Raw genomic sequence first — 22,995 nt, 5'->3', positions numbered from 1 at the left:
GGCGGAGGCAGCGGCGATAATTCCCGGGGCGGTGCGATTCGGGAGCGGCTCTGCGGGGCTGCGCTCGCCCTGCGCACGTCGGGGCTGGTGGGTGTCAAACAGCAGCGGTGGCGGGCAGGTCACGTCGGAGCCTTGATCGCCTTTTTTCTTTTTCTTTTTTTTCTCTTTTCCTTTTTTTTTTTTTTTTTTTTCAAAGGAAGCGAAGCTCCCTTTCCTTTTGTGTGGGTTTACTTTTGTTTTTAGAGGAATCCCAGCCAACAAAAATAAGCTCGTGTCTCAACAGCAGCGAACAGAGCGTGGCCGGGTGTGCTCCTACGGGGGAGGGGGTGCCTGCTCTGCTCCGCTCCGCTCCGTGCCGCGGCTCGGCTCGGCTCGGCGGCTCTCCGAGGGTGAAGCACTAACGATCTGCCTCTCCTTGGGCGCCTGCCGCCCTTATATCCCGCCGGCCGACTGCATGCCTAATGAGATGCAAATGAGCAGCCCCCCAATCTGGCTAGAGCTGTGACAAAGGAGCCACTTTTCCAAACCCTCCTCTCAATGGATCGCCAAATGGTCAGTGAGCTGTAAAATGTGCAACCCTCCTCCCCCTCCCCTTCGCGCTCACAAAACGTGTTCATTTACATTCCTGCAAATTTGGTAACCGCAAGAATCCCCCTTCTGCTCCGGCGAGAGGGTAACACCCCCTCTGCGCCGGGAGAGGCAGTGCAACACGCTCCGGCCAGAGAGCAGCCCCGGGGACGGCGGGCTGTAATTGCCTCTTGGAACGTTCAGAGGAGCCGCCGTGACCCCAAAAAGTGACTCGGTGATCGTGGCTACTCCAAGGCGCTTCTCCGGCGTTAAAGGGACGAAGGAGGTGGGAGCCATCGAGCCATAACGAGGGGAGTCCCATCCCATGAAATTCACACCGCATTTACCCTGGCATAACCGGGGTAATTGGGGAGGGGGACAACGAACGTGGACGAAGTGACCCGGGGCTCGCTCTTCCCTTGGCTCCGCTCACGGCGCGCATCCCGCCGGCGGAGGCACGGGGGATCCCCGGGGGTCCGGCGGTGAGGGAGGACGCGGGCGGGTTCGCGCCGGGGACTCGTGGAGGGGACCCGTTTGCGGGCCTCCGCGGGTCCCGTCCCCACCACCACCGCTGCTGGAGAGAGCCACTCGCTGCGCCCGGGTCCCTCACCCCTCTATGATTATTATCATAATCACCAGCAACCTTTCCCCCTCTCTCTCCGTCTCTCTCTCTCTCCCTCTCTCTTTTTTTCGTCCTTCAGCTTAGTAAAAAGTGAGTTTGGTGTGTGTCGTTCGCGTGGCTGTCATTAAGGCCGTTTGTTATTGTGTGAGGGCTGAATCAGTTAGCTCTTTGTGCTGTCAGCTGTATGGTAATGTAGACAGCACCTGCTCCCTGCACAATGCGAGGGAGAGAAAGAGCTCCCCTCGGCGCACGCTACTGCCTCTACAACAATGTCCGCACATTTTTTAAAGAAATCCCTTCCAGCACTTCCCCCCTCCGCAACACACATACACACACACTCACATACACGCACAAAATAAACTAGCCCAGTCGTCACCTTTATAAAACTTTTAACGTAGCCATCAGACAGTACAACTTTTGTTTTGATCTTTAAAATATGGAAAGGAGTTTACTGGTGCGGTGAAAAGGGGATAGAGACTATTACCATTTGAGGAGTTTCTTAATGATGGATGGAAGCAGGGGATAAAAGTTGGAGGGCAACTCTGGCATGTCACTCGAATCAAAGTTTTCCACTTTGTTTAGGCACTCTGTTTAAACACCTTTGGTAGGCACAGGCGGATTCATTAGGATGCAAGGTGTAACTGTCTCTGTAAATGTCATTTTAATTGTAACAGATCATTTCAACACAGATTAAGCTTGTGTGCAAAAGGAGAGGATTTGGCTACAATAACCTCACTGTAGGTATGCCGTGCTAAAAGCCTTATTATGGCGGCTTTATTGGGTTGAAGCGTGCATTTGCATGGCAAAATGTAGCTTCCATTGAAGCAGATGTCTTGATCACAAATTATCTTACAATGCGCTAGGAAAAAAAAAATCTTAAAGACTTATTAAAGTAAAAGCATTGAGTACTACCAATTAAAATAAAATCACTGAATGAGTTCATTCAGCCCAGCTCTTGACTGTTCCAGGACTGTAGCTGCCCACATTCATTTACTAGGGGTTTGTGGCATCTACCCCAAATCCAGGCCACCTACTCCAACCCTTGGTACAAGCATCCAGATCTTTGCAACGTTTTGCCACTCAACATGTGCCCTTTACATCTAATTGTAGTCGAATGAGCCATCTACATCCAGGTGCTCTTACTCTCACCTCTCCCCGCCCCCCGACGTATAAGCAAAAGTTTAAAATGTACAGAAATGTTTGGGTTTGACTTTTTTTTTTTTTTTTTTTTTTTTTTTTTTTTTTTTTTTTTTTACCCCGGAGTTGTGTCTGGACAGGGAGGGGACCAGCGATCCCGCAGGCATCCTGCGAGGACGTATGGAAGGCGGCCAGGAGGGAGCGGAGCGGAGCGGGCAGCGGATACCCGGAGGCCCGGCCGCCCGCCCCCGCCGTGCCCAGCCTCAGCAGCGGGGAGCGGCGGGACGCATCCCGCAGCAGCGCCGGTTTTCACTGCACATTACTTTTGCCACCTAGCGTCAACATCTTTTCAAGTGGCTTGTCGCTGCTTCGCAAACTTTGCTGCGGCGTTATCCCCAGGAAAAAGAGAGAGAGGGAAAACATCACTTCGTATGAGGTTTACTAAGCTAGTGGGGCGGGGGGGCCGGGGTGAGCGGCAATATCTGTCTTGAAATTTGGGTGGTGGCCCGTCGGTGGAGGCGAGAAGTGATATATCAACACGGATCTTTTAATCTACGAGAGAGAGAAAGTTGGTCCATTAGCATCTCCTTGCTTAAAAAACTGGAAATAAAAAGTTACACGCGCGAGGGCTTTAACCTAGCGATAGGGAAAAAAAAAAAAAAAAAACGAAAAAACTTGCCCCCAAATCCTTAACAACCCCGTTTCGGTACCGGGTATTTGTTAAATTGACATGGCACAGATTTCTCGATTACCGCTGCTGAGCGTGACTGAAAGGCGCCGTGAGAGCCGGCAGGATCCTGCCCACGGCGCTCATTCTTCTCTGGCTTAATTTATGCCACGCGATTCTGTATTGGGGAAATCAAGCAGAAAGCTCCTTTTTCTGCTTTTTTTCCCCCCTCTCCCTCTCTCTTTCAGATGCTGGACTAACGGGGAGACTGTTTAACTTAAGTATTTCTATAGGAGGCTGTTGTAGTTTAACTCCTGCCCACCAGTAGCTGAGGCGAACAAAGGAGGGACTCGAGGTCTAACTATTCATCCATTCTCTGCACTTTAATTTTCATTGATTTCGAAGACAAGGGGAGCCCTTAGGGATTCTCGCTGAAGGGGGATGACACGCCTTTAGACGCGATCAGCCCCCCAGCCAGCCATCTGCTCCCAACCAAATGGCGCTTTTTCGCTCCCAACCGCGTGTCTCTACACCGCGCTCGCCCGCCGCCCCCCGCCGTCCCCCGCCGCCCCCGTGCTGTTCGCCGTGCCCGCGCACCGCCACCGGCCCCCGCTGCCAGGCACGGACGGTCCCTTCCCTTCCTGTCCCGTCCTGTTCCGTCCCGTCCCGTCCCGCCCGACGCCCTGCGCGGCCGCACCCGCCCCGCCGGGTGAGCCGGCGGCGGGACCCCCGGGGGCGGGCGCGGAGAGTGGGGTCCTGCCAGGGCGCGGTGACCCCGCACGGCCGGGACGCGGCGGGCCCGGCCCCGCCTGCCAGCGGCTCGCTGGGGTTGGTGGGGTATTGTGCTCTCCCTCCCTGCCCCTAATTGATACCCTTCCCGCAACGGCGGCCCCCCTCTCCTGCTGCGGCGAGTATTTACGGTCGCGTCGCGCACCAGCGCGGCCGAGAGCTCCACATCAGCTGCAGTTTTTATTTCTAAGCGAGATTATGGGAAAAGTCACTTTAAAAAGGGGGGTAGGTGGGATATGTGTATGTATTAATTAGGGAGACGCGCTGCCATCGCTGGCGTGCAACACTGATTTTTCCCGGGATGGAGGGCTTCGGGCATATGGCGAAGGGTGCGTCGGCGGAGGGACGTGAACGTGTGAAGCTATGTGTAGCCGAGTGTGCATAATATTTTAATTAGATCTATAGTCCCTATGGAGGTATGTGTGCGCTGCTGCCCCTCCGCCGCACGCCTCCTTCACCTGTTCCGCCGGGCCGGGCCGGGCCGGGCGGGAAGGCATGGGAAGCGGGGGGAGGGCAGGCAGGGTGCCTGTGGGCTGGGGCTCTGGCTTCCCCGCTGGCCCCAGGCTCGGCGGCGTGACCGGGAGTGCTGGCGCTGCCCCGGGCCCCGCCGCCGGGCGCCCCGACCCGAGACGGGTGCGTGACGGGCGCGGAGGGGCCGCGGTGCCGGAGGGGCGCTCCGCCGCTCTTGCCGTGTGCAGGGAGGAGGATTAAGTTTAGCGTGTAGGTTAGCCCAAAGTTGCAAAGGCATGTGCTGATTAGAATAAGAAAGGACAGTCGCGTGGCTCAGCTGGCACACAGCGAGGCCAGATGATAGATAAGCAGCTCTGGGTCTTCCCTTCCCCCCAGCCCCCTTTTTGAAATCGCAAATCATCTGCTCCGGCCCTATCCTAGCCCCTCATTTTCATTACAATGGTTGTGTGTTTACCTGGGATCCTGGGACGGGGCATTCCTTTGTCTCCCGAGGAGATTACCGCAGCCAGCTGCTCTCCAACCCTTCCCTGGGCAAATCCCGAAGTGGCCCCTATATGTGTTTTACTGATTGCACACGAGAAGGCCAGATACCCCCTCCCCCCGCCCCGGCCCCGTTTCTCTGCGCTACTTGTTTGTTTGGGTTTGCTCCCTGGCTCGCTTCCGACGGGATTTAGCTTGTGGGAAACTAAGAGGGATAAAATTGATCACTCGTGTGCGTGAGCTGTCATTGCTCCCGAAGTTGGAAGGGTGAAGGGCTGCTTACCTCCGCCCGGGGGGCCAGAACCACGGGACCCCCCAGGGAACGACAGGTCAAAAGGGGTTTGGGGAAATAAGGTTTCCCCCTCCTTGCCCTCCCTCAGCCCTCGGGTTCCACCCCTGTCCTCGGTCTGTGGGTGAACTTTTCCCAAAACATCCCGTGGGTGCTCTGAAATGGGCAGGTCCCATTCCTTCCCATGCCCCTGCTCTGGGACACGCAGTTTCAAATGCTCTTTCTGCCTGTGCCCACTTTGAGAGCACCTCGGCCTTGCATTTGGAGTACTGGTGCCCACCTTTAAATTCAAGGATACTCAAGATCTTCACCACACCAGAAGCCACAGAACACATTTGAACTAGATAATCTTCTGAAGTGCTTTACCACATTAAATATCCCTTGTTCTTGATATTAATCCTGCGCCCCAGCAGACAGATTGCCCTGTCAAGCAAGTCCAGTGTAAACCCATGCAGTGCTGAGGCCTGGCTTGTCTTGGCAGCAGTGTCACAGAGAGGGAGGGTGAGTGACAGGACTCAGATCACATACAGGTGATAAAAATGTGATGGCACTTCTCAAAAAAACGTTCTGCATCACAGCTATGAGATTTTGCTGTATGGCTGGAAAGATCCCTTTCTGCTATCAGCTTCAGTAGCAATATTCGCTGTCTCTGCCAGTTCTTGTAGGAAAATTCCCTCTTTTGCCCAGCATTATTAATCGTCATCTTAAGCCAGAACTATAAATAGTAGCTGCAAACCACCACTCCAGCACAGGTCGCTCTCTAGAGCCCTCTGACAGCACAGAGTGCTGCTGTACTGTGTTGCATTTCATGCATTGAAGGGTTTTTGTGTTCCCCCGCTTTGCACAGTGTGTACATCTTGTGCACTGTATGCTGGCTGCAGCGCAAAACTTGCTGCTTATAAACTATGGGGGAGGAGAGGGGGCAGCATTTTGATTACATACTTCCAGAGCTTTCCAAACCACTTCCAATTTGTGCAGTTTTTATTTCTTTCTGCATGTCTCCACATTCAGGGTAGGCAGGGGGTGGGAGAAGGTGGGGGCAAAAACTACTCTGCAGAAGGTGATTATGAGAAAGAAGATGGGTATGGATGGGGTGGGCCTGAGCTTTTGGAAATGCTCTCCCGTTTTCTGAGAGCATCTGCCCGGAGACGAACAGATGTGGGCACCTGTGGTGACAGGCCACATATGCTCCATCCTATTCACAGGCATTCAGACACAGCCACAATGGTGAGGCTTTGTGCACTCGGAGTCACCAAATATATTAATCTGCACTCCCCAGAGCACCACTCTCTTTAATTTTTCACTGGCAATAACATCTGATCTAATCTTCCCACGGGCTCCCTCGTGTCCCTCTTTCCCCTCCCGGAAAGATGTGAAGTTATTCAAGTCCCCCACCTGTTGCCGGCGGGCTGCGAGCGGGTCTCGCTCCCGGCCCGCACCCAAGGCGTTAACCCGGGATGTGCGGGCCGGGGACAACGGGGGTTCCCCTCCGCTGGCAATCGTCGGGCACGACAAAGCGAACCCGTCCACCCACCGAAGGTCGAGCTGCCAGGGAGGGACATAAATCTCCCAAGTGCGACTCGGGGGGGGCTGAACCAATTTCGGTGCGCGACACTTTCATGTCCCCCGCCCCGTCCCCCCCGTGCCGGCCAGGTTTGTTCGGGGGCACAATGGCCCCTCCGGCCCCATTGTGGCCGTACAAAGCCGAGGGACCAGAGCCTACGGGCGCGGACACCCACGGCTGCCAGCGGCCCGGCCCCTCACAGGCCCGCCCCGCCCCGCCGCCGGGCGCAGGCGCGGCCCCGCCCCGCGGGAAGCGGAAGCGGTGCTCGGGTCAGTGCTGGGAGGTGGGATCGCGGCCCGGGGGCTCCTTGGGGCCGGGGTCGGGGCCGGGGCCGGGGCCGGGGCCGGGGCCGGGGCCGGGGCCGGGGCCGGGGCCGGGGCCGGGGGGGGCCGGGGCCGGGGCGAGGGAGCCGCACGGACCCCGGGGCGGGGGCTCGGCCCTGCCGGGGCTGCGTGCGGCGGTTCCCGCATCCTGCGAGGTTCTGAAAGGCCCCTTCCAAACCAAACTGTGATTAAAGAGGGTGGTATTCAGAACTGTCTTTAACTGATAGGTTTCGGGAATGCTTTTAAAAGCTGTCTATTTACTGTACTTTGTAAACTCACATTCCTTTCTTTACCTTTTGAATACCATAAGCATGTATATTTCTTAATAAAAAACCAAAATCTGTCCTTGTTTTTCTTGTATTGTGTACTTCTCTATACGTTATTAACCTGAAATCTCCCTCACTGGAGATACTCAAGAACCGTCCAAACTCAATCCTGTACTGTGTGCTCTAGGATGGGGGGTTGGACTTGAGGTTCTTTCCAGCCTTACTCATTCAATGTGAATGAAGGAGTGAATTTTTTTTGGTCATACTTACAAGAATCTTTTGATACTTACATTTTTCACTGCTATAAAAAGCAGAAGTAGAAGGGAAAAGGAATATTTTCAGTTTGCAGAGGGGAAGTAAACTGTTTCAAATTGTTAAAAACTGGGATATAGTGATGAACTATCAGCAAAAGCAGAAAAATAACAGTACTGTTTCCAAGCAGCTTTCAAAAATATTATTGTAGAATTTCATTGTTTTCCAGTGTTGCATCTTAGAACGTTGTTTTTATTTTTCTTCTTTCAGACTGCTGTGCGTTTCAGAGATCAGCCATGGGTGTTAGAGGCTTGCAGGGATTTGTGGCAAGAGTTTGCCCTGATGCGTGCCAAACGATAGATCTGAGAGAAATGGCAGAAAAGCATCGCATTGATCATCCTGATTGCCCACCTGTTATCGTAGTAGATGCCATGAGTTGCGTTAGACACTGGTACACACCAGAATCCTGGGTGTGCGGTGGCCAGTGGCGGGAGTACCTTGCCATTTTAGAGGACTTTATCAATGCTTTTATGGCAGCTGGTATCAAGTTGGTGTTTTACTTCGATGGGGTGGTAGAAGAGAAAAAGAGAGATGAGTGGATCAAACGGAGGATGAAAAATACTGAGGAAATAGCCAGATTATTTCAGTTTATCAAGACTCACAGGAAACAACCAGGGAGAGAAATGTTTGTTCTTCCTTCAGCTCTGCCTACTTTTACACGTTATGCCCTGAAATCACTCGGTCAAAAAACAGTCTGCACACTGCAAGAGGCAGACTTTGAGGTGGCTGCATATGGTTTGCAGCACAACTGTATAGGAATTCTGGGGCAAGATAGTGACTACCTCATCTATAACACATGTCCCTACTTTTCCATTGAGAACCTCTGTTTGGACAGACTGGTCACTGTTATGTATTCTCGAGAAGTTCTTTGCCATGTGCTGGGTATTAGTTTAACACACCTTCCTCTCTTTGCATGCTTGCTTGGCAATGATGTTGTTCCAGAGAGCATGTTGGAAGGCTTTTGGCACAAATGTTTAACCACCACTCCCCACAGGAATAACAGCTACAACAGAAGAACAAACATACTGCTGTCTGTAGCAAATTACATCTCAAAAATTCCGTGCTCGTACAGCAGCCTGAAACACTTGGAAGAGATTCTACCTCTGGGATCAGACAAGACATTGCTTTGTAGAGGAGTGAACTCCTATCTTTTGCCTGGGCAGCAGTCTCCATGGGTTCCTCCCAATGAAACAAATTGTCAAATGTTTTCCCTTCAACAACAATCAGCTCTCTGTCAAGATAAAGAAATCTTTCAGGTAACTTGTTTTTTAAAGTTTAGTGATCACTTTATTGCCACGACTAGTTAGTGGAAGTTACTAATGAGTACATCAATCCTATTGATTTAAATTTGCTTGTGCAAATATCTTTTTTCTGTTAAGTAGAGCCCCAGTTAAGACTATTTCATGCATTAATATGAGCACAGATGCAGCGTATTTAATAAAAAGTAGTTTCTCTCTTTTTGAAATGTCAAGTAGGTCAAATAATGGGGAGCAGTTCCTGTATAGGCTAGTAGCTGGGCACAGGAATGTGCTTCCCATGTATTATGTAATTTCCCATGTTTATATGATTTGTGTAGTGACTTGGTTTTTACTTTGACAACCCACAGGTCAGCCATAAGCTGTTCAGTAATCTGCTTGGCTGTGCCTCTCAGTGGAGGTATCAAAGGTAGCTGTGCTAAGAATGCAGAAGTTGAAATTGCTTGTGGTGGAGGCATGGAAACTCCCGAATCATCTCATAGAGTCATAAAGATCACCTAGTTCCAGATGTGCTGAGCACTAGACCAGGTTACTCAGAGCCCCATCCAACCTGGCCTTGAATACTTCCAGGGATGATCCAACTCCTCTCTTGCAACCTAGACCAGTGGCACAACCTTCACAGCAAAGGGCTTCTTCCTAATACCTAATCTAAACCTACTTTCTGTCAGTTTAAATCCATTTCCCCTCATCCTGTCACTACACACCCTTGTGAAAAGTCCCTCTCCAGCTCTTTTGTAGCCCCCTTTAGGTATTTGAAGGCTGCTGTAAGGTGTCTCCAGAGCCTTCTCTTCTCCAGTTACACAACTCCAGCTCTCTCAGCCTGTTTTCATAGCAGAAGTGCTCTAGACCTCTGATCATCTTTGGAGCCCTCTGGACTCACTCCAACAGGTCAAAGTCCTTCCTGTGCTGAGGACATCAGAGCTGGACCAAGCACTCCAGGTAGGGTCTCACCAGAGCAGAGTAGACAGGGAGAATCCTCTCCCTTGCCCTGCTGGTCACACTACCTTGGATGCACACCAGGGTTCAGCTGGCTTTCTGGGCTGTGAGTGCATGTTGCTGGTCAAGCTCATAGGTCAAGCAGCTTATTCAGCAACACCCTAAAGTCCTTAGAGCTGCTGTCAATCCATTCTCCATCCAGCTTGTATTTGTGGCCAGGATTGCTCCGACCCAAGTGTGGCATCTTGTACTCAGCCCTGTTGAAATTGATGAGGTTTGTACAGGCCCACCTGTCCAGATTCCTCTGGAGGGATCCTTTCCCTCCTGCATGTCGATGGCACCACACAGCCTGGTGTCACCAGCAGATTTGCCGAGGGACCACTCAATCTCATTGTCCATGTTCCTGGCTAAGATGTTAAACTGTGCTGGTCCCAGTACTGACCCTGAGGACACCACCTGTCACTGGCCTCCCCTTGCACATCAAGCCATTGACCACAACTCTTTCTGTGCAACCATCCAACCAGTTCCCCATCCACCAAAAGGTCCATGGGTGAAATCCATGCTTCTCCAGTTCAGGGACAAGGATGTTGTACAGGACAGTGTCAAATGCAATAAGTCTGTATTTTGTCATTTTTGGTTCAGGTTAAATTACCCTTGTTTTCATTGTCCCTGAATGACCCAAAAGCACTTCAATGGGTTTAGTAATTCCCAAAGGGCAGGGGTGCAGTAGCAAGTGTTAGTTATGGCATCCCATACGGACAGAGATGCACTGGTGTTGGGGTGAGATATGATATGTCAGATTGAGTCACTCTGGGAATTTGGATATATTAGCTTAGGGTGGTGTACCTGGCTAAAAGAAAATGTGCTACTGTGCATCAGAGTTTATGGTATACTAGTAAGTCTAGAGTACAATTCTGTCAATTCATGGCAATTAAGATAACATATTGAGATTTTTAAAAAAATCTATACAAGGAAGTGTATTTTAGACCCTATATTAGCCATCTGTTACTCCCTGTTTTATTAGGTCCTTTTAGACTTCAAACACAGAGGTATTTTTCTTTCTCTTTCTTATCTTGAGCATTTTCTTTAAAACAATTTTTCTGTTTCCTCATATTACTCTAAAGTAACAATATGATTTACATTTTGCTTTCTAAAAAGACTATAAAATATTTTATAACTGCATTGTAACCTATGCAATGCTCATTTCAGCTAAACTGTAGATATATTTGGGCTTTTATATTCACCACACACAGATACAATATATATCACTTTTGACTCTTGTAGTTAAATAGAAGATATTTTAAAAAATCAGCAGCCATACATCATAATAAGGTGTTGAAAAACCTCTTTCTGCTTGAAGTGCAAGGAAAAAATAGCCAGAATGCAATTATCTAGGTTGGATTATGGCCAGGACAATAGTGGCAATATCCTTATTCCTTAAGAGAATGTACCATGTGGTCTTTATGACAAATGGTCATTATTTCTTGGCTTGGTCTTTAATTTGAAGGGTTGAAGTTCTGAAGCATCATGCTGAGCTACTGCTCTAATAAAATAATAATGTTTAGAAACTCCATTGAAGAACACCCTGTTGCTGCAAGAATCCTACATGAAGCCAGTCCCTGGGCCAAGGAAATTACAGTAAAAATGTTAGACACATTAACTTCTCTTTTGTTTTTGTTACAAGTGTTCAAATATTTGTATATGTAATGTGTGTGCTTTGCTTCATATTTTGAAATCCATATGTAGTTATGCTTACCTTGCACACTATCTCAACTTCATGTAAATGGCACACAAACCTCAATTCCCACCATGAGGGCATAGCCTCATGTTGCTGTTTCTCTCAGAAGAGCATAACATAATGCTGATTATAGGCATTAATCAGAAATATTTTTCAAGACACAGACATTGAATACAGCAATACTTTTGGGATCAGCTTGTAGTTTTTTTCAGTACCTAAGGATGTATAGATTTTTAGCAAATTGGAATAAACTAGCATTGTTGATGGTCTCATCTGTGGCTGGTTTCTGTGCAATAGTTCAGTGCTTCATTAAAATCATGCTTAGAAACACTTGATGCTCTGTTTTTATTTTATAAGAAAGTATACTTGGGGGGATTACATTGTTTACACATATTAGGAATATTGAAGTATTTCTTGCAGGGAAACCTTTAATTTATTGTGTAAGTGCTCTGTTGATTGGCACTGTACACAGAAAGCATGATATTTTAGTAGAATTAGTTTTGATCACTAATTACCCAGTGAATGACTGCAGCTTTGACCTGCTGAGTTCCCAGGTTTGCAGATACTGGAATTCTGCAGTAGTGGTGAATTTGTTTCCAGCCAGTGGTCCAGTATCTCCTGGTGAAAGAATCTGTGGTAGCTGCAGAGGGATGACACAGCCCAAATAGTACAGCTAGCACGACACATGCAGGGAATGCAGAGCAGAGAAGCATCAGTGCCTGCTCACCATATGGCACAGGTCCTGGAGAATTTGTTAGTGGCACCCCATGGAACTATTCATTTCGCTCAGCTGTTGGAACGCCCCGAGTTTTGGTCTGGGGTTGTGAAGTAGAAAGTCTGTCTGGCTGTGCACTTGGCCAATCCAGATTGCCAGTGTTACTGGTTGGAATTCTGTGTTGCCTGAGAGCATCTTTGTTGCTTTCTCACCTAGGCTGTTCCAGACCAGCAGACCCTGCTGGTACTGAGGCTGCTTGTAGCCAGATGTATCTGTATCCTGTGTGTGGTTAATGTGCAGCCTGTGTGATGCTCTTAATTCTGCTTTTTAGCAACATGCCTGCAGACCCGGTTTTCCTCACTAGAGTAGATGTCATTTCTTTTCACAGTGTAGAGCTATTGCAAAGTAAAAGTGTGGTGAAGAGTTCTAATTTTACCAGAATGTAAACTACACCAAGTCAGGTCAGGAAAGAAATACAGCTGTCTTACATCGTTCATCTTGCAATAAAATTGGAAGTTTGCATTTTGTTGTTACTTCACTCACCGTTTAAAGAAAGAAGATACATTTTCAGGTGACCAAAGGAGGGCAGCTATGCTGGAATACAGAATTAATTTTAAGAATAATTACTTTCTAAAAAACTGTTGTTCAAGCTCCTAAATTTTAAGAATTAAAGGAAGGGCTAAGAAAGGTAATGATAGTTTTCCTGGGGATTCCTGTCCACAAAAAGACGGATGTCTGAAAAGGTACTATACTGGTGTTATTTGAAAAAGCACTTGTTCCCTCCCTGGCTATTCCCTCAATTTCTACTGATGGAGAAATATCTATTTCCTCAAATAGTGAATACATTTTGTTACTTTTAGATTCTTCTTAATTTTGGAGATAATGCCTTCTTCCTTCTTTGAACAAACAGTTAGCTAAAGAACAGCATATCCAATCTGAAAATTATTCGATCTTCAATATCCTGAGTCATGGAGAGATTGAGTGCAGCAACTCCTTGGAAGATGACTATGATACAGAGATTCCTGGACAGGCACTTATCTACCGCCCTGCTCGTCAGCATATTTATTCTATCTTGTTGGAATCTGGAAAAGGTAAGGATTAAACTACTTACACCGTGATTCAAGTATACTTTCAATTTTGAAATATGAAATCTTGAATTCATTGCTTCAGTGGCTGTATCAGCATTTAGGATAGAAAATGCATTTAGGATAAAAAACTCTGAGCAGCTGAAATGTAATTCTTATGGAAGTAAGAGAAAATGTGAGAGTGAAATTGTGGGGCCTTTTCTACATGCTGTTTCATTTCAGTGCTTTTAAAGTGATTTTTAAAAATTTGAGGTTTTTTCCTTGCTAAATGGGAAGTTGTGAAAGTTGTTAATGATCAAAAGATTGAGCAAAGCAATGGTCTTTACGAAATTTTTGAATGTTTGAAGGTACATGAAACCTAATGTTGCTTGGATAAGTGTGGCTCTGCATGAATTAGTGAGTAGTAATACACTTTTACAGAACAATAATGCACTGTTAAAGTTATACCTTCTGCTGATTTTAAGTCTGCAATTTTCAGAGCAGTCAAATACAGTTACTGTAATAATACAAATGCAAGTAGTCATGCCAGCGATTATTAGTTCTTTCATCCAAGTGCTAGAAAAATATGATTTCCTTATCCAGTGGTATAAACAAATTCGGTAGCAGGTTCTTATGTCTGTGCTTGCATTCATCTCCTTGAAGACAGAGAGTTCTTTATTCACATCCTTGGACCAATTTCATGTTCTTAAGACTTCCTTTAGTTAAGTGTTATCTTTACAGTGTCTTTCAGCCAGTGAGTTGAAAATTAAAAGTGTACTGAATGTGTTGATTTCTCCGTGGTAATCGATTTACATTTTGTTGATGAAAGTGTACCGCCATCAAACTTAATATTCAAACTATTTGCTTAGAAAGGCACAAAAAGGTAATTAAGTACATGACTCCCTCAGCAGCCAGAGGTTGAAGTTGTGCCATAATAGGAAAAATTGAATCAGAGTTTACATAGCAATTTGGAGAGAATAACAAAAATCTCAGTAGTAATCATGCACATCTCTCATTTTTCATTTTTTGGTGTACTGCCTCCAAATTTTGTAGATAATTTTAACTTGGTTGGGTTTTACTTATTCATCTAAACAGCAGGATATTCACTGATGTTTTCAGAAACACCCAGACCAAAATTCCTAATTAACAATTATTGCTGCAAGAAGGCAGGGTAGTAGGCAGGTTAGCATTTGTGTTACTCAAAGAAGTACTCAAAGAAGATTAGGATTGAAATACAAAAACATTTATTTAGAGTCATGTTGAAAATGAAATTTTAATGTGAAAGTTGTCTTCTTTTAAGGAAGTGATTTTAGAATAAAACCACAGATAGGATGTGTTATTTATTCTTAGTTCAGGCTTACAGTTCCAGAGATAATTTTCTAAACTAAATCATAGTTTAGAAAATCAATCCTTAACCCTTCCAGAAAGGTAGGTAGATTGTGTCTGCATGGGTGCCTCTATTAAATCTGCATTTTCAGTGCATGTATTTACCTCTAACTGCTTTAACCATGTCACTTCCCAGTAGTTCATGACTTGTTTTTTTTTTTATTCCAGTGTATAGTTGCTTCTAAGTCAGGAGTGTAGATCATTAGTCACAGTCTGTGTTGGAATGCATAGGTATGTGTAAGCATTATTTTTTTATGGATTCACTGCTAGACCTACAAAGAAGCTTTGTTCTTTACAAAGTAGAATCCTTTGCCAGTTTCCTTTAGATGTGGTCAAGTTGACTGTTTTTTGTAATTTGATAAGGGATAGGATGGGAAGAAGTAGTCTACACTGTCCATAGGTTGTAGTATAATGTAGAATGACATTGGATTAACATTATAAAAGAGCTTACTGGAACAAGACAAGGAATTAAATTAGTCCATGTGGAATCTGCCACCATTATGCAGCTGCTGATGTAGCACATTTGAAGCTAAGTCAACTAACTCTACACAATGTTTGTTCCAGTTTGCAGTGGTGATACATGCGTTAGTGATTCTCCTTTTCATTCCTTAATATTGTCAATTAAAATTTGGTGGAAAATGACCTCTTTGCAGATCTGCTTACTTACTGTTAATTGGCAAAGCACCCAAAATTTAGTAAAAGCAGCGGTTACAGTTTTAGTAAGAACAGGTTAAAGCTAATGTAAACTGTTTGCCCTACTCTGAAGCAAGAGACTGTTAGTTTTGAATGTCTAGGTTGTGATTTCCAAGGGTGTCTAAGAGACCCACAAATACATAGGAGCAGGATGTCATATCCTTTGAAACCATCAGCCCATACCATGCCACTGCCTGAAGCCATAGTGGGATGTGTTGCTTTTGCTATCAGTGCCACTTTAAATAATTCCCTTGCACAGCCACTCATTTCAATCCTTGCACATCGTCACAGTTGTGCTGTTGCAGCTGTTTGTGCAGCTGTGTGGTGGCCTAGTTTGAGAAACTGAAAATAGCCTCTGTCTCTCTTCCCTGCCTTTCTTGTAGTCAGGTAACTAACCTGGTCTGTTTCCCTATCTGGCTCTGTGTAGCTGCAAGCAGTTGTGGTGAAACACCCCAAGGGAATGGCAAGGAGTGGGAATGAGCAGATCAGTGCCTACCTGTAAAAGATAGCAGAGCTCCTGAAAGAATTGCTTATATAACATTGCCTTTGATATAGTTTGGTGTGTGGTGTGTGTACCTTTACTCATGGGAATGTTGGAGAATCACAGCCTTATTTTTGATCCTACAGAAATAAATAAAGGGCTGATGGTGATTCTGACAGCACAGCATTTGTTGTCTGTGTATTTCAAAAGTGTATTTATAATTAATTGAGCCATTCTGATCAATATGTGAAATATTGCATAGAGTGATAGAAATTGTCAATGCTTTAGCATCTTTCAGAGAAAAAGTACTTCTGGAAAAATTCAAGTAGGAGGGGAAAATAACAGTAAATAATACACTCAGATAAGCCAGCCAAGCTTTCTTATGTGTGCAAAGAGTTCAGAACAAAGCCAGCAGGTTTTGGCACTAGTGCAGTCCATGAAAATACCTGTACCTGCATGTCCATTGCCAATTAGGAGGTTATGTAATGTAGCCTGAGCCTGTGGCCAGCTCCTCGAAGTCCTGGCATCACTCCCAGTTCTAACATTAGCAGGCCAGACTGATCCTTGCTTTGACTCTGTCAAAAACAGTCCCTTAGCAGAATTTTTGGCAGTTATCACCAGTGACCGCTCAGGAGAGTTGACGTTGTTGCAGGTATAGAGGAACACACTTAACAACATTTTCCAACTGTCTTGTGGTTTGCACATAGTTGAAGCTGTCCTTAGGCTGCTTAAGCAGTGCTTTCACAGGTCATTCAGAATCTATTTAAACAAAGGAACTGCTATTTTTTTTAATTTAGTTGGTGCTATTCTTTATATGCATTGTGGGGAAAAATGTTTGAAAACTTAGTGGTTTTTTTTTCCCCAAAACATTTCTATGCGGAGAGGGTTGACATTTAGAAATCATATATCCACTTTGTTCTTGGTATGTCAGTTTGCAGGACCTTCCTTTCAGCTATATTTATTTGGCTGTTTATGTGAACAATAATATATGTTTGTTACTAATGGGCTATAGTAATGAAAAGCACTCAGCTGATTCGGTGCTATGTCCTGTACCTACATTCACAAACATTAAAAGAATGAAACTGTAGACTTCCTATCAACTTCCCTTTTTAGTGTGCATGAGTTCAATGGTTGATGTCAAAAATAATCTCTCACTGGTATTTAGAATCAAGGCACATTTTGATATGTTTTTCTGTAATTTGTGGAACTCATAAAGAGCAACGCTCCCCACCAGCAAAGCTTTTCTATTTCCATGCTTCTTTATGCCATCTTAACTTCTCCTCATGTCCTTGACAACTCCCTCCTGCAGTATATGGTGTTCCTAAGCATGTTCCCTATTGCTTCCTGCCCTTCCCAAATCCCATCTACCTTTTCTCTCATCTCTAGCTCTTCTACAGCTATTTGTGTATTGATTTGCCATTCAGTCTGTTTGGATACAACAGGTAAGTTGACTTTCCTGCCTTTCTTTCAGTTGGTGCCCTAGTAGGATCCCTCTGTCAGCTGAGTATTCAGTTCCACAAAATGTGTAGGACTTTAATCCATTTGAAATCACTTCTCCTTTGGCAGATTTAGTTGAAGCAAAGCAGTGCATCCATGAATTAATTGTAAGACAGATGTCCTAATTGTATTAGGTTTGCCTCCTTAACAAACCAGGCTAAAATTTAGGAGTCTGAGTGAGCTGAATAAATTGAATAAAGCAGCATAATCCACACACTAAATCTTAAAACCAAATGCTAAAACATCAGAATATTTCTGAAAGTGACTTTGGGTTACTTAATTGAAGGGTTTTGTTCATGAAATAGCATTATCATAGACAATTATTTATAATCAAGATGTGAGATTATTCAGCTACTGGAATGTACCATATAAGGCTTTTTCCACCTCTAGTGTAGGCATTTTTAGTTTTATTTTTAATGTCACCAGTTTTTGAACAAATAAGCATGGCGAGCCATGTGTAATATTGTCCCTCATACTCTATGTGTTGGTTCTTCAGTCCCTCACCTTTATTGGGAGTTTATGCTGCAGGTCCATGGGGAGGGAGGGAGGCAGGCAGGCAGGAAGGAAGGCAGGAAGGCAGGAAGGAAGGCAGGAAGGAAGGCAGGAAGGCAGGAAGGCAGGAAGGAAGGAAGGAAGGAAGGAAGGAAGGACGGAAGGAGATTGTAAAGCAGATTTTGTAGTGTTCTTTTTCCCTTCTCTGACATTAGAAATTCATCTGAGGAATTTCTGCCCTTGCACCATAGCATACTACTTTTTCATTCATGTCAACAGTTATCTCCAGCATTGAGCTATGAGTGAGATCAGGAAACTGTCTGACAAAATCTTTTTGGGTGGACAAGGAAAGGACAGTGTTCGAAAGATTTGTTTGGTTTGTTTTAATCTAGGGGAAGTTTTTGATTAGGGTTCACAACATGGCATCAAAAATACTTGTGCACTGAACTTCAGGGAGATTGGAATTCGTGATAAAAGACAGGAATTTTTAAGGATAGTGGCTTCAGTATTGGTTGTGAGCTGGAAGAAATTAGAGATGCAATCCTGTGAATCTGGAAAGGGACAAGGGAAGGAAAAAAAGAAAATATTTGAAAACATTACTCCAAGTGCCCAGGACTAGCTAAACCTCTTTAACTAATACTGTTTACCAGACTACAGAGAGGAAATTTAGGGCACTATGACATGGGTATCATAAGGAAAAATCTGGATAGAATGCAAAACACAGTGATAGTAACACTGATTCTATGTTTGGTTTGTTTTTTTTTTGTTTGTTTGTTTTTTTTTTTAATGTACACTTGCATTGGAATGATTTTGAGCTGACTATTGTAACTTGGATAGTCTGCATTTCAAAAATTCTTAATGCATGATTTTTTTTCTGAGGACTGGCTTGTTTGGGTTTTTTTAAGCATCAAGTAGTTAGATGCCCAATGCCTGTAGTGAAATTTTTAATTTAAAGGGCATCTTTAGGGGGGCTGAGCAGGGTTAAGGTTAGGGACTAGGAAATCCATCTGAAGTATTATATATAAACAATTCCTTTATGCTCGATAAAAGGTCTGGAACAATGGGCTATAAAAGCTCTACATCTGATGGTGGGATGACTCCATTGCTGTCAGCTTTCAAAATGCCATCAAGGCCCCCCTGTTAAGATTTTGGCTCAAACCCTGACACAGGAAATGTCAGGGCAAGTTGGGAGGTGAATCATATTAAGCTCTGCCTGGATATGTGGCAGTGTGATAGTGCTGAGAGACTGAGGTAGCTCATGCAGGTCCTTGAGCTATGCCACATGCCTCCAGAGATTCCTGAGCTGCCTTGGGCTGGGAAGACCTAAGCCTGTTTGAGAATGTTTTCCACAGACTCTTGTATTTACAGTTTTGGTTGCAATTCCCCAGTCCAAACTCATTTTTATAGTACATAATTGAAACTCTCTTTATTTGTTCTGACGATTTGCCATAAAGATACTGAAACAATTTTTTCTTGGTTCGTTTCTAAAGCTGAGCAAACAAGTTATCAATAAGTGCCTTCTATTTAGAATCCTGATTACAGCTTATTCCAGCTGCTACAGTAGTGTCAATATTTGCATTTGACTTACTGATCCAATTCTGTCTTTTTTAGGTGGAACCTATCCTTTGGTAAAAGAGTGGTTTGTCTATTTTGGAAATTCTCTCAAGCAGCCGGACCTCATACAACCTGTACAACCTTCTCTTACAGGTAGAATAAAAATGTGTATAAATCTAAACTGAAAGAACCACTTCACTAAAAACAGGTTGGACAATTCATCATATGTTTGATACAGAATCCAGGATGACTGTGGAGAACAAGGAGCTAAAGAGCTGTGTGCTTGTAGCTGCTTTTAATTGCCCTTTGTAATTATAATAGGATTCAGTGTTGAGATACATGTGTTTGCTGGGTCTCTGGATAAACCCAATGCTAATTCAAACATCCATTCTAAAATGCAGACAATTTCTTAGAAGTTCTAAATACTGCTCTGAGGCCAGGATAAGTGGTGTGTAGGGCCATATTAAAACTCGTCCATTAAGCTGTTTGACAAATTGTGTTAATGAGAACAGTGGAGAATGGAAAAAGGAGTAATTTTTATATAGTCTCTGACAACCCAGAGAGAGATTCCAGCTTTTAATGAAAAAAAAAAAAAAAAATGGGCTATCTGTTTCTGTGAAGCTGTTTCTGCTCTCTTAAACCTTAAGTATTTTGCATGTTTTTATCTTCTTCCTTTTGGTAAAAAAACACGTTAATGAGCACTCTTAGTGAAATTTGAGTTATGAGCAATGTGTTACATTTATGAGGAAGTATCATACATTTCAGTGAAAAGATTGAGCACTGTATATATATAATTGTGTATATATCTATACAATTGTATCATGCAGGATAAGTTTAGGATGGGAAGTAAACAATTTTATTATGTCAGGGGGAAAATTGTTCTAAGTGTTCATTTGTCCATGCAGTTGTAGTCATCCTTGATCTCACAGCTCTCAGCTCTCTCTATCGTCTGTTAGCAAATGGATCAGGAACTCAGAGATTTCTCTAGTCTTTCACATGAAATGTGTTTGTTCCAGTGATACACAATAGCATTGATATCTTGTTAAGAGAAGTTACTGTCTACTCAGCTTTTGGAGAGTAATTACCAGTGCATCTTCCCTTGGCATCCAGAGCCTTCTGTAGTAGTTCTTGTACTGATCTGGTCTAAATCCAAATTCAGAAGCTGAAATGCAGGCACTCCTTTGTAAATTTATAATAAATTTTCTTTTTCATATCTATATGAAAAAAGATTGCATATTTATATTCATATTTGAAACTCATATATTTAATGAGAGTCTTTGAATTCGAAGATGAAGGAAAACCAGTTGCTTTTGAGATATCAGCCTTTTCAAAATCCTTTTTAAAGGACAGTTCAGAAAGAAATAGGTTATATAGATAAAGTACAAAAGAGTTTTTATTTGCTATACAGTCCAGTATATATTTCACTGTCCAGTACCCCTGACACAATATTAGGAGAGTGATTATCTAATTGGCTTTATAAAAGCATGAAATTGCTGTGAAATTTTCCAACTAATTAATTAATATGAATATGCAGAGTGAAAATTGATCAGTTCGTCCTGTGCAACTGTTTTATTTCAGCATACATTCTGGGAATGTGCTGCAAAACAAGGAAACAAAACTCAACAAAGTACAAACTGTACCTATGCAGTTACATTTCAAATTGTCTGGCAAATATACTGTATTTATTGTTGTGAAATTTTCCATCCCAGATAGGATACTTCTTTCCTCCCTTTCTGGAGAATCCACTTAATCTCATGTACTCTGGTTCTATAGCTCTGCAAACATACAACACATAGAACCCACCTTCATGTTGACAATAAACAGGATTTTAAGTGTGTTTGTTTATAGCAACCACATAAGTGGAGTTTATAAAAACAGGATCTTCTCAGATACAGTCTTTACAAACTCAGTAATGAAAGGCTGTTCAAGCAGACTATTAAAAAATGGGAGGAGGACTTTTAGTGTTTATTTTTAGTGCTCTGTTGTCATTCCTTCAGCAGACAAATATTTTTCTAAAATTTTTGCAGTCCATATTTGTATGCCTTACATTTGCTCATGCATCTTTGATTTTCCACAGCATGACTTTCTGATTCACCAAATAAGGTTCTCAACAGCACATCACATTTTTTTCAGACAGGGATTATATTTAGAGCTAAATTTAAAGTTGTTTTAGGAAGTTAGAGTTCAAGGCTGTCAATCAAGATCAGCTTACTCAAAAAAACAAAAGAGAATTTTACCAAAAACCTATTTCAAACATCAAAAGTGCAATTAATTTGGGAAGGCTCTTTATCTTTTTTGAAAAAAACTGATAACCTGATCATCAAAACTACTTTAGAGCTGTACTGAGAATATATGGAAAATCTTCACTCTCTTCCAGTTTGATTTAGATTAAAAAGTCTAAAGAAACTTTAAACTGTAGTGTACATAATGATAAATACTTTAAATTTTGCATTGATATTTTAAAATAAAAGTAGAATTCCTACTAACTTTGTGTGTGTGTATAAAACAGCAGTAGTGCCTTGCATCTGGAAAGGTTGCAGGTGATAGATTGAATGTTAGCTTTTTTTAAAAACGAAATATCAAATCCCAAAGGCAGGTTGGTAAGTAAGACAATAACTTAAAATATATTTAAAATATAGTGTGTATTACCTATATTTTTTATTTTTGAGAGACAGGCTTCTGAATTAGCATCTGTGCTTGCTTGCACAATTCTGTGTCTCTTTCTTCTTTCTCGAATGTTTCTTTTCAGTTGAATGAATATGATCATGATTTACACACATTGACAGAGCAGCACTTATATTGATAAAAAGTGTCACTGGCAAATCAATTTTGTTAGAAGATCTATGATCTAGGAAAATACTGTTTCACATCCATGTCTTCTGAACATAGCAGCTATATTTGATATATCTGCAGTTTATGTGGAACATAAAAAGTTCTAAAGTCTTTACTGGAAATGTATAGATTCTGCTGTTCATTTTATTTCTGATAATACACAGGATATTGTAGCTTCATACCACAGAGTTTGGATGTACTTTCAGTATTCTAATCATTGCATCCTTCATGAATATGTCATGAATATTTTTGAGTTCAAAATGCTGTATCTGTCATTAATAATCAGATTTAATTGGCATTTGAGCTTTTTGGCCACAGTTACTGTTGAGTGTTCCTAGCAAGTACATTTTTATAAACTTATTTTTATTGCTCAGTATTTACATGAGCATATAAAAATGAAGAAATATTAAAAGTCTGTTACTGGTGTTATAAAATAAAATTTCAATAGTCATGACTTCAAATATACATGAACATTTATTATTATAATATATATACACAGTAATGATGTGTTTAAAGTTGCTACAAATGTGAGGATCACCTTATTTTAAATGTTGAGTTAAATGATATAATAGAATTAATGCATTCCACAACTTTTGCATGTATTGCATATCCATAAATCAATCACTGAAATTCAAACAGATGAAATAAATGTTTATGTAGTCCCTTGAAGTGCCTTTGTTTCTCATGCTGCTTTCTATATGATAATGGTATTAAATGTGTGAGTATAAAGGAAAAAGATAAAAAGTGATTTGTCCATGCTTTTTTTTTTTTTTTTTAAAGTTGTGGGTTGTCTGTTTTTGTGTTTAGGCAGGTAATATCTCAACTCCATGGAGGTCTTATTAAAGCTCCTCTTCTTGGGGTTCC

The 22,995-nt window shown here is 43.4% G+C and overlaps 1 protein-coding gene across 3 annotated transcripts in view; it reads left to right on the top strand.

Annotated features, from left to right (window-relative positions):
• Window positions 1-7,723: 7,723 nt before the first annotated feature.
• Window positions 7,724-22,995, top strand: part of FAM120B (family with sequence similarity 120B) — a 54,966-nt gene continuing 39,694 nt past the window's right edge. For all 3 annotated transcript variants that reach the window (XM_053938509.1, XM_053938512.1, XM_053938510.1), the window contains exons 1-3: window positions 7,724-8,743; window positions 13,043-13,223; window positions 19,357-19,452. In XM_053938509.1, coding sequence (XP_053794484.1) covers window positions 7,724-8,743; window positions 13,043-13,223; window positions 19,357-19,452 — 1,297 coding nt within the window. The remainder of the gene's footprint in view (window positions 8,744-13,042; window positions 13,224-19,356; window positions 19,453-22,995) is intronic.

This window comes from Vidua chalybeata, chromosome 3 (assembly GCF_026979565.1).
Source record: "Vidua chalybeata isolate OUT-0048 chromosome 3, bVidCha1 merged haplotype, whole genome shotgun sequence".
Taxonomy (NCBI): Eukaryota; Metazoa; Chordata; class Aves; order Passeriformes; family Viduidae; genus Vidua; species Vidua chalybeata.
The sequence above is the reverse complement of the archived record's forward strand: the minus strand, read 5'-3'. Positions and strand labels throughout refer to the sequence as shown.